The sequence below is a fragment of the Pipistrellus kuhlii genome, unplaced genomic scaffold, assembly GCF_014108245.1.
Source record: "Pipistrellus kuhlii isolate mPipKuh1 unplaced genomic scaffold, mPipKuh1.p scaffold_m20_p_1, whole genome shotgun sequence".
In the NCBI taxonomy this organism is placed as follows: domain Eukaryota; kingdom Metazoa; phylum Chordata; class Mammalia; order Chiroptera; family Vespertilionidae; genus Pipistrellus; species Pipistrellus kuhlii.
Genome location: NW_023425404.1, coordinates 52,741,594 through 52,757,364, shown reverse-complemented (window position 1 = coordinate 52,757,364; position 15,771 = coordinate 52,741,594). Strand labels below are relative to the sequence as shown.

The following is a 15,771-nucleotide window of genomic DNA, read 5'->3' as shown; positions in this document are numbered from 1 at the left end:
AACCATTACAAGAGCAGTGTATAGTGCCCAATTGGAAAGGTTAGCCCAAGCTTTAAGAGAAAAAGAACCCGCGCTGATTAATCGGAAGGGCATAATTCTTCACCACGATAATGCACGACCACATATTGCAAGAATCACTGCTGAAAAACTGTGACAGTGGGAATGGGAAGTTCTCCCTCAACCTGCATATTCTCCTGATATTGCCCCTTCCGATTACCATTTGTTTCGTTCTTTGCAAAACTTTCTTCTTGGAAAAAAATTTAATAATGAAGAATGCCTCAAAAATACATTGACCGAATTTTTTGCATCAAAATCACAAGAATTTTACAACAGAGGGATTAAAATGCTTCCTGAGCGTTGGGCACAAGTAGTAGAAAACAACGGCAACTATATTGTTGATTAAATTTTGTTGTATTGTTTAAATAAATTCGATTTTAAAAAAGTATTAGAAAACGACATTAATTATTACTAGACCTAATAGCAAATCACTCAAATTGAACTTTGGCTTTCTCACTTATGACACATAAAGATTTATTGCTCCTATTGTAATTTTTATACAAAATGTATGCAAGTTATTTTGAGGGACAAAAAAGTAAGAAATTAAAAACTATTATGAGCACTTTGATAAACAAAAGAGTCAGAAAGTTTATTTTAAAGAGCTATATAATTTTTGTTGAATGATTTTTACCTTGAATTTAGGAACAAATCTAGTAAACTCCTGATGCCAATTGTTAAGTGTAGAAGCAGGTGAAATTATTAAGAAAGGTCCCCAAATGTTCTCTCTCTGAAACAGAAAAACTGGGTTAGCAAACTGCAGGAAAACTGAAGATATTTAATTCAAAATTATAAATTAACTATAAGAACTGTTTTAGAAAGTACATTGTAACAAGAGAAATGGTGTTTATTCCAAAATAACAGCACATTCAATAATATTCTACGTTAATAATAACACAGGAAAGAAGTTGTTCATACACACCTTGAGGAAAAAATAGCAAGCAATTACTGCCCTCCCCATCTACCTCTTACAGGTCCTAAGTTACATCATTCCCAAAGCACTTAGAACATACTAACTTTGTGTTGCTTTCCCCTGTACTAGATGATCATATAATTGTACTGTTATCTAAAGCTTTTGCTTTTTTCAAAATGCTTTTACACATATTTTCTCATTTAATTTTTAAGAAGTTTGCAGAAGTGGAAACAACCTTAGAGAGTTAAAGTGAAGTCAGGTCAAAGAGGTTACATGAATTGTCCAAGTTTACACTGCCAGTCCTCTGATCTAACCATACATTGTTTTTGCCACCACACTAGTGGTTCTCAACTGAGGGTGGAGGTGGTGGGGGATGTTGCCAAACCATACATGCTCAAAAATTGCCCTCGTCTTCTTGGAAATCAAAATGTTTCACTACATTATGTTATGCTGTAAAGGCTTTGAAAGCATGGAGCCAATGCTAATGTCTTAGTATGCTACAGAGCCTAACACAGTGCTTGGTAATGGCTGTTTCTCAATAGAAAATGACCCTAGGATCTAGTAGAGAGAGAAAAATAGAAGTACAGCATCTACCCACCTCAGCCAGATGGGCAAGGAGGGCAATGCTCTGTACTGTTTTACCAAGGCCCATTTCATCTGCAAGAATGCCATTAATACCCTGGAAAATAATACACATGGTTAACACCTCTCACATTCCATCATATAGGGCTCAACCTACTGCCAAAAAGAACTGATCAAAATGTTAAACTTGTTCAAACAAATATGACTAGAGATTCCAAGCTTCAGCACTTTAGCCACTGCTGTAATGATTCATTTGCCAACTCCACAGCTACAACTGTGAATCATGAGGCCAGTTTTTTAGCTAGTAATCTAATCACAGAAGCAAGCAACCACTTTCCAAGACCACCTAAGACAAACTATACATATAATACAAATATTATCCAATAAAATCTCCATGTTAAAAATACAGAGACATCTTTTTGACTCTTGCCAGCCGAAGGATAAAGCTTTTCAAAAGGAATGAAACCTAAAACATTATCTTGTGCTTATTTCACAATATATTGAACCAATGACTTTAGGAAAACAGGTAACAAGTGAAAGATAATAGGTATAACATAATTCTAAAATTTACCTGTTCATAGAGATTTGCTAACCAATTCATGCCTTTCAGTTGATAACCTTTTAATTTGCCATTAAAAATTGTGGGCTGTGGAATATCCTCACCAGCCCGGATAGATGGATTTGCCAGGCTGTAACTCTCCCCAAACCCACTGCCAGACTTGTTTGCTGCCCGTAGGGCAGCTGCTCGACTTTCTTTTGCATCTTCATCAAATGACCTTGTCTGGAAAATAAAAATTTATTAGAAGAAAAATGTAACATCTCTTGGGCTAATTGGAACAAAATGACTGATATGTTATAAAATAATATATCATATTATATATAAAGCATAATACATTAGATTGCTAAATATTTTAAAATCAATTTAACAATTATATTAAAAATATGCTCTTAATGGACAGACACTAAGCCTTTTATATATAATTACTTGCTTCATCCAGAAATTTATTGAAGTTTTAATATACACATATTTTTAATTATATTTATTGATTTTAGAGAGAGAGGGAGGGAGAGAAAAACATTCATTTGTTATTCCACTTATTTATACATTCTTTGGTTGCTTCTTTATATGTGCCCTGACCAGAGATTGAACACCCAACCTTGGCATATTGGAACTACACATTAACCAAATGACTTACTTGACCAGGGTCTAGAAATTTATTAAAGTTTTTTTAAAAAATTTTTTTATTGATTTTAGAGAGGAAGGAAGATATAGAAACATCAATGATGACAATCATTGATCAGCTGCCTCATGTACTCCCCTAACTGGGCATCAAGCCATGTGCCCTGGCTGGGAATTGAACTGTGACCTCCTGGTTCATAGGTAGACACTCAACCACTGAACCACACTGGATGGACTTATTAAAGTTTTAATATAAAATTTGGTTGGTTGGGATTAATGGAAAGTAGGTCAAGTTTATGTCTACCCTTGGCTTGTACCTACCCTACTGAAATTACATATAGGTTCCTAGACAGTCTATTAAATTGTTTACTTAATACAACTGGAGTTTCTTCCTGACTTCATTAAATATCACTATATCATGAATAAGCAAATTATTACTGAAGTGAATGAAGGTACTAACTTATTAGTTTTCTTAAGGCATAATATAGCTCTCTTAACAAGCAAAAGTGTGGTCTTTTCTAATGCATTTCCAATGTGTTTCCCATGATTTCTCAAGAGAACAAAAAATAGGAAACTTTCTAACTTCTATCAACACACTCCTGAAGCTTAAAATATAAAGGCTCATTTTCCACCTTTCCTCAATCACCTACAGATACACACATTTGCCAATGTTTTTCATATAAAATATGATTAAGACCAAAAGAAGACCTCCTAAGTAGAAGGTTGTGGGTTATTACCAGGGCCCATTACAGTTTATCTTTTCATTTTTAAGACTCACCCGAGCTTGATGAATTTGGTAAGCATTTTCAGCATTCTTCAGGGCCTGGGCTTTGAAATGGTTACTATCTGAAAAGGAAAACTTATAGATTATCTACTTCATTAATTGATCTCATTCAAAGATGCAATGCACATCAACATGTTTGGATCCGTGACTCCCCATTCTACTTATCCCTAGGTTCACATAGGATGAGGAAGCATATAGTCTCTGACAGAGGTAAGGAAGTTACAATGGAGGCAGAGGGCTGCCATGGTCTCCCATAACCAAAGCCAGCACAAAAATCACCAGGAGCCCTGGCTGGGTGACTCATTTAGTTGGAGTGTTGTCCTGTACACAAAAAGATTGTAGGTTTGATTCCCAGTCAGGGTACGTACCTAGGTTGTGGGTTTGATCTCCAGTTGGGGTGTGTGCTCAAGGCAACCAATTTATGACTTTTCTCTCTCACATTGATGTTTCTCTCTATCCCTCTTCCTCTCTCTAAAATCAGTAAATACTTATCTCAGGTGAGGATTTTTATTTTTATTTTATTTTTTTTGCCAAGAGATTGAGTTCATCTTCTAATTCTGGGTTTCTTGCACAAAGCAATGTCAAAGCCAATAAAACAAGACAACAAGGATTCAAAATTGCGATATATTTATGCCAGGTGAAATTATTCCAAAAGAAGAAATACAGACACGTGTAACCCCCTTTACCCCCAAGATACTCTGAAGCACCCCATCTCTCTTTTACTCTTAGCTCAACATGATTTTGATCACTATTCTCTGTAAAATTCCTCTCAAACTCCATCCCTATGCCTCCCTCCCTATGTTCACAAAAATACTAAAACTAAACAGTCTCTTTCTCATACCTGACTCGCATCACAAACAACCTTATGTGAGAGATGATGTTCTGTTCTGAGGCATGTTCACTGAATTCTTCCAATTTAATATCTTTTATTTCTACTAATGTATAAGAATATATAAAATATTCCCAAACTTGTAAGATCATATAACCTGACCCTTTCCTTTTCAAATTCTTGAATAAAAGTTTATATTCTTGTTTTATGAAACACTCACATTTTCCTACGCTGGTATAATAAATTCCCCTTTACTGATCAATATTACCTATCAGCTAAGACAAAACTTGCAAGAATTAATCATGTGTATAATCTAAGATATGAAAAAATGGAGGGTATCTGCTTCCTATAACTTTTGATCTGGGACTCACCATAATCTTCCTGTGTGATGTTAACTACCACCCCTCCACCAATGTCAATTTGTCTCTGGGTAGAACTGTCTTCCAGTTTCCTTAGGATTTCCTCCTGGATTCCATCATGACCCATGTCTCGTTTGCGACTCATAAAATGGGCATACAACTCTGTCTGGGTGATTAGGAAGTTCAATTTTCGTTGTTGCCTCTTGGCCTAAACAGGAAAAACATTGAAGTGAAGAGTCACACCATTAATCACAAACAAGAGATAGTCAACAGAATTCACCAAACCTAAATATAGTTTGCAATGTAATTCCGTTACAAATTCTTTGTCATTAGAAAGGTGAAAACTGCTAGTGAACAATTTTATAATAACCAAGTCCTGGTACTAAACACAAATAACCTTAATTGATAGTTTAATAATAATATATACTTTGCTCTCCTTTATAATATGACATCTTTCTCCATTTGGCTTCTGTCTAAAATGTTTATTTCTGCCCTAGCCAGTTTGGCTCAGTGGATAGAGTGCCTGCCTGAGGATTGAAGGGTCCCATGTTCAATCCCAGTCAAGGGCACATGCCTGGTTGCAGTCTCGATCCCCAGTAGGGGACGTGCAGGAGGCTGCCAATCAATGATTCTCGCTCATCATTGATGTTTCTCTCTCTCCCTCTCCCTTCCTCTCTGAAATCAATAAAAATATATTTATAAACAAACAAACAAACAAATAAATAAAATGTTTATTTCGGCCTAGCCAGTGTGGCTCAGTTGCTGGAGCATCGGCCCATGAACCACGAGGTCATATGTCCAGGCTGTGGGCTCAGTCCCCGATAGGAGGCATGCAGAAGGCAGCCACTCAATGTTTCTATTTCTTTCTCCCTCTCCCCTCCTCTCTCTGAAATCAATAAAAACATATTTAACAATAAATACATAAAATAAAATGTTTATTTCTTTACTATATTATTTTTTTATAGTAGCACTGAGAGAGCAACTAAATTCAAACAACATATTTTATTTCATAATCTAGGTGGTAAATACATTTGTAAAGCTTCATTATATTAAAAATGTAAACATGTCAAAAACTCTTCTTTATCTATAACTAAAAATCAAAGTAAGGGCTAAGAGCTATAAATTATTCTTGAAGTCAATGCAGAAGGTAACTAAGAATAAACCAATGAAAGGAAGAAAATGCTCCCCAAAACAAATATAGTTTACATGTGATAATGATAGTTAAAATATGGTTATAAACCAAATACATGCTCAGAAACACATACTTTTTTTTTTTAATGTAAAAAGCTAATTCAAAGTGCCTCTGAAATAACTTGGTAAGGAAAATAATCATTGTGTCAATAAATAGTTACTCATCAAAATAAACAATAAAATGAGCAAACAAATACCATAAAAAATCAAATAATATGAAATATAGCACACATAATAAAAGCAAAACTAAAAAAATTTTTCATTAACTATTTTATAATAAAATCTCTACAAATTGTATGTGACTCATTCTTAGATCTACTTTCCTCAAAGAAAAACAGCAATAATATATGGAACAAGGCCAAGAAAGACCCAAGTCCCAAAGTAAGCCACATGAAACTATTCTTTTTGTTTTTTTAAGGATTTTATAGCATTTGAGCCAAATTCAAATTAGAAGAAAATCTGAGAGTTTGAGAAAACACTGAGCTTATTTTTCATAACAGATATAAATGCTCATGACCCAAAGCTAAAGTACAGTCAAGAAAACCTTTCTAAAACTAAAACAAAAAAGAGTGATGTCGGGGCCCTAGCTGGTTTTGCTCAGTGGATAGAGCGTCGGCCTGCGGACTGAAGGATCCCAGGTTCGATTCTGGTCAAGGGCACATGCCAGGGTTGGAAGCTGGATCCCTGTGTGGGGTATGCAGGAGGCAGCCGATCAATGATTCTCTCTCATCATTGATGTTTCTATCTCTCTCTCTCTCTTCTCTCTCTCTGAGATCAATAAAAAAATATTTTTTTTAAAAAGAGTAAAGCCGCCCTAACCGGTTTGGCTCAGTGGATGGAGCGTCGGCCTGCGGACTGAAGGGTCCCAGGTTCAATTCCGGTCAAGGGCATGTACCTTGGTTGAGGGCACATCCCCAGTGGGGGGGGTGCAGAAGGCAGCCGATCGATGTTTCTCTCTCATCAATGTTTCTAACTCTCTATCCCTCTCCCTTCCTCTCTGTAAAAAATCAATAAAATATATATTTTTTTAAAAAGAGTAATGTCACCTTAAAGAAGGCAACTACTAATGTTTAAATAAAAACCGTAAATAAAAGGAACAATAAATATCCATCAAAAAGTTTTATTTCAGCCGGGACCGGTTTGGCTCAATGGATAAGAGCGTCGGCTTGGGGACTAAGGGTCCCAGTTTCGATTTCAGTCAAGGGCATGTGCCTTGGTTGCGAGCATATCCCCAGTGGGGGGTGTGCAAGAGGCAGCTGATCAGTGACTCTCTCTCATCGATGTTTCTAACTCTCTATCTCTCTCCCTTCCTCTCTGTATAAAAATCAATAAAATATATTAAAAAAAGTTTTATTTCTAAAGTTCAAAGAAAAAGACACACAAGTCAACATAAATGTAGAGAAAAATGTCATCATAGATAAATAATGTCATCAACATAATTATAATTGGGACAATGTCTCACAAACCTAGATCATAATAAGCCAAGTTGCTTATAAAACTTTTTAAGATCTGTAACTAATTCTTAAATGCCTCTACACTCAGTAAGTATTCCCAATAGCATCAAATGCTTACTAATTCAATAATACTGTATGTTCATCTTGCAAGCAAAGATAAAAGTTACCCAGGGGACTTAAGTGAACTGGGCAAAATCCATATTCGTTCTCAAAGGCATGATAAAGGAGGGAAGATCAATAGCTCAAGACAGGTTCCACAGCTCTGCTTGGCAAGAATACTTCTAAAAGAAAACATCCAATCCTTTGAATCCCTTCTTTCTTGTACCTCAACTTTCCTTCCATTCATCCCAACTGGTTTCCCAAAGGGTACACAGTAACTTTGTCCTCTTATTCTCCCCTCTTGCTTCCCTAAACAACATACTCAACCTACCTCAGACTTAGCAAGGGTACTAGCTGCAGTTTAAAACAGCAAAGTAGGTTAGGAGGTGGGTCTCAGAAAACTGGGCTAGTTGTCCATTGTCCCTATCTGGCCCTAAATTTGGCAAACAGCCCTGATCTTCTAACAAATCAAAACTGCAGCCAGCACCTGGAACCAAGCCAAGATAAGCTGTTAAGCTAATTCCTTTAGCTTTTGTTCACTTCTTTCTCTCTCTCTCTCTCTCTCTCTCTCTCTCTCTCTCTCTCTCTCTCTCTCTCTCTCTCTCTCTCTCTCTCTCTCTTCCTTTGTTGGTTCTAGAGAGATATACAAAGAAACAGGCTGCAAAAATTAAGAAGATATTGACCTAAAAGAGAGGTGAGGGCCAGGGAGAGGGCCTTATTGAAAGAATACGAATATACTTGGTTTTCTGGACTAAAATCAACATCCTCAAAACATTTTTACACAACCTCACTGATTAGATTTATAAATTCTGAAGTGCAATCTCTTAATATGGCTGCAGCAATTAGGATTTTCAAAATATTATGCTACTGTCCTACCTCCCGCATTTCCTCATCCAACTTCCGTTGCTCTAAGGCTTCCTTTTCAGCCCGCTTACGGTGTTCCTTCTCCACCTTCTCGTACTTCTTCCAGTACAGAAGCATCTCCTTGGTAAGGCGGCGGGCACGAGGCAAGGTCTCCTTACAGTTCTTCTGGGCCTGCAAGGCGGCTCGACGTACCTCCTTCATGCACTGGTGGGCAAGCTGCAAACAAACATTATCATAATGGCGGATCCAACACCAACACCAGTGCTCCCTGGGCTCCAAACCCTAGCATTCCTCGTTCTATTCAGTGCACATAGTCCTCCTACGGCCACTTCTCTCTCCCCGCCAAACTGATTAACATCCCTGTATTGCACTATGATCCAGTTTTAGACCCTGGGGTAGTATCAAGGATGAGAAATCTATATACTAAAAGCCTAAGCAACCTTTATGGCAGAACTACCGGAACAACCAGTCACTATTAATATGATGGGCACTGATCACCAGGGGGCAGACACTCAACACAGGAGCTGCCCCCTGGTGGTCAGTGCGCTCCCACAAGGGGAGTGCTGCTCAGCCAGAAGCCAGGCTCACAGCTGGCAAGTGCAGCAGCAGTGGAGAGAGACTCCTGCCTCCACGACAGTGCTAAGGAGGCAGCAGGCGGCGGTAAGAAGCAAGGGGTCCTGGACTGTGAGAGGGCGCAGGCCAGACTGAGGGAACCACCCCCACACACATCCACACCCTGAGTGCACAAATTTTGTGGCCAGGTCTCTAGTCTGTAAATAAAATGCCTTAGAAAATAAAAAAGAAAAAGTATAATGATCTGAGATGTGCTAGAAAGTTACAAAGTGTTATCACACACAATAATTAAATTTATCAATGCTTATTATATGTAAGCACCAATCTAAGTCTAATATACATTAAGGTAATTTATTCTTCACAAAACCCCTATGAAGTTGGTATTATCATCATCCTCATTTAATAGATGAGGAAACTGAGGATGAGTGATTAACTAGCTTAGGGAAATACAACGAGGACCATTAGCTCACTTAATCCTCACAACTCTCCAAGGAAGCTGGCTTACTCCCCTCAAAGGAAAGGTATTAATATAATAATTTCTTAGATGAACACAGGAAGATTCCATGGTCTGCCCAAGGAATTAAGAATAGGCTAAATAAGATCTTACCAAAAAAGGTTCAAATACCAGAAATGTGAGGAAGAACAATGTTACTTATAAAATCGATTGAGAACATTAAGAAACTCTCTTAAGTATGATCAGATTCATTATCAATAGGTGACAAGAGACAAAAGTAGCAATTATGTATCCAGACAAGAGCAGCAATTATGTATCCAAAGAACAAGAGCACATTCCAACAAATCATAAAATGGAAAATAGAAAGCTAAGCTACAATTTTACCTTTCGGCTATTGGTGAGAAACAGGTTCCGAGCTGAAGCTTTCTGCTTGTTGGCCTAAAATATTAAAAAAAAAAAAAAAAAAAAAAAAATTATTTCACTTAGGATTCCTTTTTGAAAGTTATTATGTACAGACATTGTCTTTTATCCAACATGAAGGTTAAAAATACAGCACCATCCTGGCCAGTTTGGCTTAGTGGTTAGTGTATCAGACTAAATGGTCCCGGGTTCAGTTGCAGTTCAATCTGCAGCCCCAGTAGAAGTGCCGTGCAGGAGGCAACAACAACAACAAAAAAGCATCAAGTTAAGCATATTCAAATACGTTACTGACTCGAGAACCACATGTAAACCACACTAAACTAGCATTAAAAATAATAAGCTATAAGCTAGTGCTGTCACTGCCTTAGAGTCTTCTGTATACTTTTGGAAAGAATTTAAGTTATATTTAAGGCTAGAAGTGGACTAGGAAAATGTAACACCATATCCTAACTCTAATATCACCCTTGATTAAAATACATTGCTTTCCCAGGCTGATCTGCAAAGAAGCTGAGTTGCAGGGCACTCAGATACAGAAATTGTTAGAAGAGAAAGTCCCCCAGTTTGAGATTCTAGCTCCACCCCCAGCCAGGGCAAACATGCTGCCACTGTTACTCAGTTTCTGCCACCACTTAAGCATCATTTTCTAGAACAACAAAAATTCTGAGGCAGACCTAACAGAAGATGACTCAGCAACCTCGAGCTCCTTACTATGTCTTCCACTACAGTTTACTTTAAAGAAACCGAATTCCCCAGGATGGCTCATTTGTCATAGGAGAATATACAGAAGAGGCAGAGGTGAGTGGCTCTCTGACTATTAAAAAGCTCTCCCTAATTTTGAAGAAACAATGGATTAAAAATTATAGAGGGGCCCTAGATGGTTTGACTCAGTGGATAGAGCATTGGCCTGTGGACCGAAGGGTCCCAGGTTTGATTCCGGGTTAAGGGCACAATTCCAGTCAAGGGCACGTACCTCAGTTGCAGGGTCCTACCGGGCCCAAGCCCTGGTCAGGGCACATGCAGGAGACAACCAATAGATGTATTTCTCTCACATTGATATTTCTCTGTCTTTCCCTCTCTATAAAAATCTAACGGAAAATAGCCGGGACCAGTTTGGCTCAATGGATAGAGCGTCGGCTTGGGGACTGAAAGGTCCCGGGTTCGATTCCGGTCAAGGGCATGTACCTTGGTTGCGGGCATATCCCCAGTGGGGGGTGTGCAAGAGGCAGCTGATCGATGACTCTCTCTCATCGATGTTTCTAACTCTCTATCTCTCTCCCTTCCTCTCTGTACAAAATCAATAAAATATATTTAAAAAAAAAGAAAAGAAAATCTAACGGAAAATATCCTCGGGTGAGGATTAGCAATAACAAAAATAAAGTTACAGAGGGCATGAAAGCTGTTTCTATAATATACCCAACTCAGACTGTCTGCTTAAAGAGTTTTTAAGGCAGTTTACCAAAACTTCCTCTTACTGATTCTTTTCTTTTGATAATCCTCATACGAGACATTTTTCCATTGATTTTTTTAGAGAGAGTTGAAGGGAGGGGGAGAAAGAAATATCAATGTGTCTGAGAAAGACACATAGATCACATGTTCCCTGACCACAGCAGGGATAGAGCTTGCAACTAAGGTATGGGTCCTTGACCAGAATCAAACCCAGAATCCTTCAGTGTGCGGGCAGACGCTCTACCCACTGAGCCAAACCAGCTAGGACTCTCCTACTAATTCTTCCGCAATTTTTAAAGACAAAAATCTCAAATATTTCCACTGAATTCCTTATCATAGGAAAAACATCATCTGAAGCCTCATCACCAGATACCTAAAGCATGTTTCCTCATAACTTTTCCCATCAAGAATACTCATATGTAAACTCTCTCTCTCTAGATATTCCTATAAATTTCTAGACAGAGAAACTATACCAAGGCATCAAAGCTAATATCACCAATATTGGTTCAGGTGTGTCATGTGCCTCCTGATGTGATATGAAAAGAACACATCTCTTCCCTAGTAATCCAGCAAAAAATGTAAAACCAAAGCATAATCATGAGGTAACATCATACGAACCCAAATTCAGAAACATTCTACAAAATAGCTGGCCTATACTCCTCAGAATAATGATGTCATGAAAGATGAAGGCTGCAAAATTGTTTCAGATTCAAGGACATGAGAGACATGAAAACTAAATGCAACATGTAGTTCTAGATTGGATCCTGGATTGAATCAGTAAAGGAAAAAAAAAAAAAACCACTGTAGAGGACATTTTGATACAACTGATAAAATTTGAATTATGGTCTGTAGATCAGATAATTTTTATAATTGCATGTGGTTATATGTGACAAGATGTACTTTTTCTTAGGACGTTCACACTGAATTATTAGGAGTAAGTTTAGCACAAAGTCTCAAACGTTCAAAATGGCTAAGAAAAAGTATACATTTAGGTTAAAAAAAAAAAAGCAAATGAGCCAAACAATTGCTAAATATGAGTAAAAGATACTTGGCAGTTTCTTGCATTATTCTTGCCATATATTTTTAAAAACTGTTTTGAACAAATTTTAGACTCACAGAAAACTTGCAAAAAATATAGTTCCCTTACATACCTCCCATGCTTTTCCTAATTTTAGCATCTTATATAACCATAGTATAATTAATAAGAAAATAATTTAATCCTGATAAAATATTAACTAAATAGGTCTTATTTGAATGTCAATGATTTTCTCACTAGTATCCTTTCAATGTTCCAGAATCCTAAATAGGATCCTACATTGCATTTAGTTGCTTTTCTTCTTAGTCTCTTCCTGTATGTAACATTTTCTATGTCTATCTTCCTCTTTCATATCCTTGACACTTCTGAGAAACACCAATCAGTTATTCTTTTAAACATGCCAAAATTTGTGGTTCTCTCAATGGTTGAAATGACATGCATTTTGACAGAATTCCAGAGAAATAATGTGTTACTCTCATTGCATCATATCAAGAAGTTCACAGCGTCAATATTTATATTAGTAGTGATGTTTACTTAGATCATTTGGTTAAAATGCATTCTGCTAGTTACTTTCGATTTGTACTAAAATATGTATGCGGAGGCAGGTGCTTTGAATCTATGCAAGTTGTTTCTCCTATAACTTTTTTGTTTTTTAATATATTTTATTGATTTTTCACAGAGAGGAAGAGAGAGGGATAGAGAGTTAGAAACATCCATGAGAGAGAATCATCGATCAGCTGCCTCTTGCACACCCCCTACTGGGGATGCACCTTGACCGGAATCGAACCCGGGACCTTTCAGTCCCCAAGCCGACGCTCTATCCACTGAGCCAAACCGGTCCCGGCTCCTCTAACTTTTGATCTCTAAAAATTTTTTAAAAATATATTTTTATTGATCTTGAAGAGAGAAAGGGAGAGAGATTTAAACAACAATGATGAAAGAGATTCATTAATCAACTGCCTCCTGAATGCCCCTACTAGGGACCTAGCCTGTGATCTGAACATGAGCCCTGACCAGGATCAAACTCAACACTGAGTGACACTGGTCAGGCTGCCCTCTAATTCTAACATTCATCAATGGTTCCAATCTGCAACAATTATTACTATAATGTTTGTGTAATGGTTCTCTTATTTCCTTCCTTCTATACTTATTTATTGGAATTGAGTTGTTCCTTCCACCTTACCTTTTTATTTATTCGTTTTTTTACACCAGTATGAATTCATAAATATTTGTTTATTCTAGGAGTTAAAATTCAGAATTATTATACTAGGATCCCAGTGCACGAAATCGCACAGTCCACCCACCTACCCACTGCCCTGCCTTGACACCTAAACCTCTGCAGCGGGCCCAGTCCCTCCACCCCTCTGGCCTTCTCTGACTGCTTCAAGCCCTGCCCTTAATCCCTCCAGTAACCTGGGGCTGGTCCCGCCTTCTCTGGCACCTCCCCACTTCTGCCCATCTCCAGAGCAATGCAATCATGGGCTGGAGGAGAGCCTGCTTAGTGTGCTCCATCCCCAGGCAACTGGGCAGTGGAGCGCTCTGAGTGCGAGCGGTGGGTGGTGAAGGACTGTGATGGGGGCGCTATGGGCTCTCACCCCTGCCTCCCAGGACAGGCCTCCTCCGGGTGCCTCCCCACTTCCACCCTGTCTCCAGAACAACACCCACTGCACACGCACAGGCAGCCTCCTTAGCGGTAGTGACTATGACACCGTTAGGATCAATTAGCATGTTTCCTCTTTAGATAGATAGATAGATAGATAGATAGATAGATAGATAGATAGATAGATAGATAGATAGATAGAGATAGATATTTTGTTGCTCAAATTACTCTAACTTTGGCCATCTCCTTCAGGTTGGTTGCTATGTTCTTCTGACAAGCCTCTCCCCGCCCTACCCACCCCAGATCCTCCAACTTTTTTCAATTACTTCCCTCTTTTCTGATACCACAAGATGTTTAAGGCTCACCTTATATTTTCTCTGGCAAGTTCTGGAAGCCCTGGTTCCTTTTATCCTATCTAATAAAGAGGGAATATGCTAATTGACCATCACTCCATCACAAAGATGGCTGCACCCACAGCTGAGGCCAAGTTTCCATAAGGAGCCTTAAGGAGCAATCAACAGGAACTTGAGGCTACGCCCTCCCCCCCCCTGTGGGAGTTGACAGGGTACCTCAGCCTACGCCCACCCCCACCCTCACCCCCCGGACAGGGTCTGACAGGGGACCTCAAGGTGCACTTCCCATCCTGGTGCTGGGCTAGGGGACCTCAGGCTGCTCCCCCTGCCCCAAAACCAGGCCAGGGACCTCAGGCTGTGCCCCCTGTTGCAGCATAAGGCCAGGGGAACCTCAGGCAGTGACCCCTGCCCTGGCACCAGGCCAAGGGACCTGGGGCCACGGCCCCTTCCTGGCAGGAATTGATGGGGGACTTAAAGGTGTGTGTCCCCATCCTGGCGCTGGGATAGGGGACCTCAAGCTGCTCCCCTTGCCCCAGCGCCAGGCAGGGGGACCTCAGACTGTACCCCAAACTAGGTGAGGCTTGACAGGGTACTTTAGGCCGTACCCCTCACCCCAGCACCAGGCTGGGGGACCTCAGGCTGGATCCCTCTCGCCCCAGCACAAGGCCAGGGGTCCTGAGGCTGTGCCTCCCTGCCTAGTGGGGCTTGACAGGAGACCTCAGGCTGTGCTCCCCACCCAAGGGGGCTTGATGGAGGACCTCAAGGTGCACCCTCAGTGCTGGGTTGAGAGAACTCAGGCTTCGCCCCCTGCCCAGTGGGGCTTGTTGGGGGACCTGAGACTGCACCCCCATCCTGATGCTGGGCCAGGGGACCTGAGGCTGCACCCTTCCCGAATGGCAGGGCTTGACGGGGAACCTCAGACCGTGGCTCCATCTAGCAGGGCTTGACAGGGGATCTCACGCCATGTCCTCCACCTCGCAGGGATTGACAGAGGACCTCAAGACACACCCTCCCACACCCCCACCCCGCCCAGGCTGGGGGACCTCAGGCCACGCCAACCATCCTGGCACCAGGCCAGGGGACCTGAGGCTACATCCTCTGCCTGGCAGGGTTTGACAAGAGTGGGACTGGCCAGGTCTGGATCTAGCCCAATGGGGGCGGTGGGGGGAAGGGGAGCAGCCGGGTCTGGGTCTCACGTGATTTTAAGGCGCATTTGGGTGGACAGGGACTTGACTCTGGGTCCCATGGTATACCCCAGACTCTGACAGGAGGAAGGTTTTTATATACATTTTACTAATTTTCTTCCATCTCTGACACTTCTATTATATAGAAAGGGCAAATAGCAATATTAAATTATTTACTCTAATTAATCCCCTTTTAATGTGCACAAATTTTGTGCGCTGGGCCACTAGTTAGAGAACAAAAGGTGTTTAGAAATCAAGGTCTGAGTGCTAATATACTCAGTGTTACTGGAGGGCCATTGCTACTAGGCCCTCGCAACAAACAAGGTAGGGAAAAAAGCATATTAATCCATGCACACACAGCCAAATATATTTCTAAATGTATTTATGTATATAAGA

The 15,771-nt window shown here is 39.9% G+C and overlaps 1 protein-coding gene across 3 annotated transcripts in view; it reads right to left on the bottom strand.

The window, feature by feature from the left end:
• INO80 (INO80 complex ATPase subunit) overlaps positions 1-15,771 on the bottom strand; it is a 144,506-nt gene that overhangs the window by 83,618 nt on the left and 45,117 nt on the right. For all 3 annotated transcript variants that reach the window (XM_036445403.2, XM_036445393.2, XM_036445386.2), the window contains 7 exons: positions 9,721-9,774; positions 8,322-8,525; positions 4,714-4,909; positions 3,508-3,575; positions 2,121-2,330; positions 1,566-1,646; positions 689-784 (listed from right to left, as the gene is read on the bottom strand). In XM_036445403.2, the coding sequence (XP_036301296.1) occupies positions 689-784; positions 1,566-1,646; positions 2,121-2,330; positions 3,508-3,575; positions 4,714-4,909; positions 8,322-8,525; positions 9,721-9,774 (909 nt within the window). The remainder of the gene's footprint in view (positions 1-688; positions 785-1,565; positions 1,647-2,120; positions 2,331-3,507; positions 3,576-4,713; positions 4,910-8,321; positions 8,526-9,720; positions 9,775-15,771) is intronic.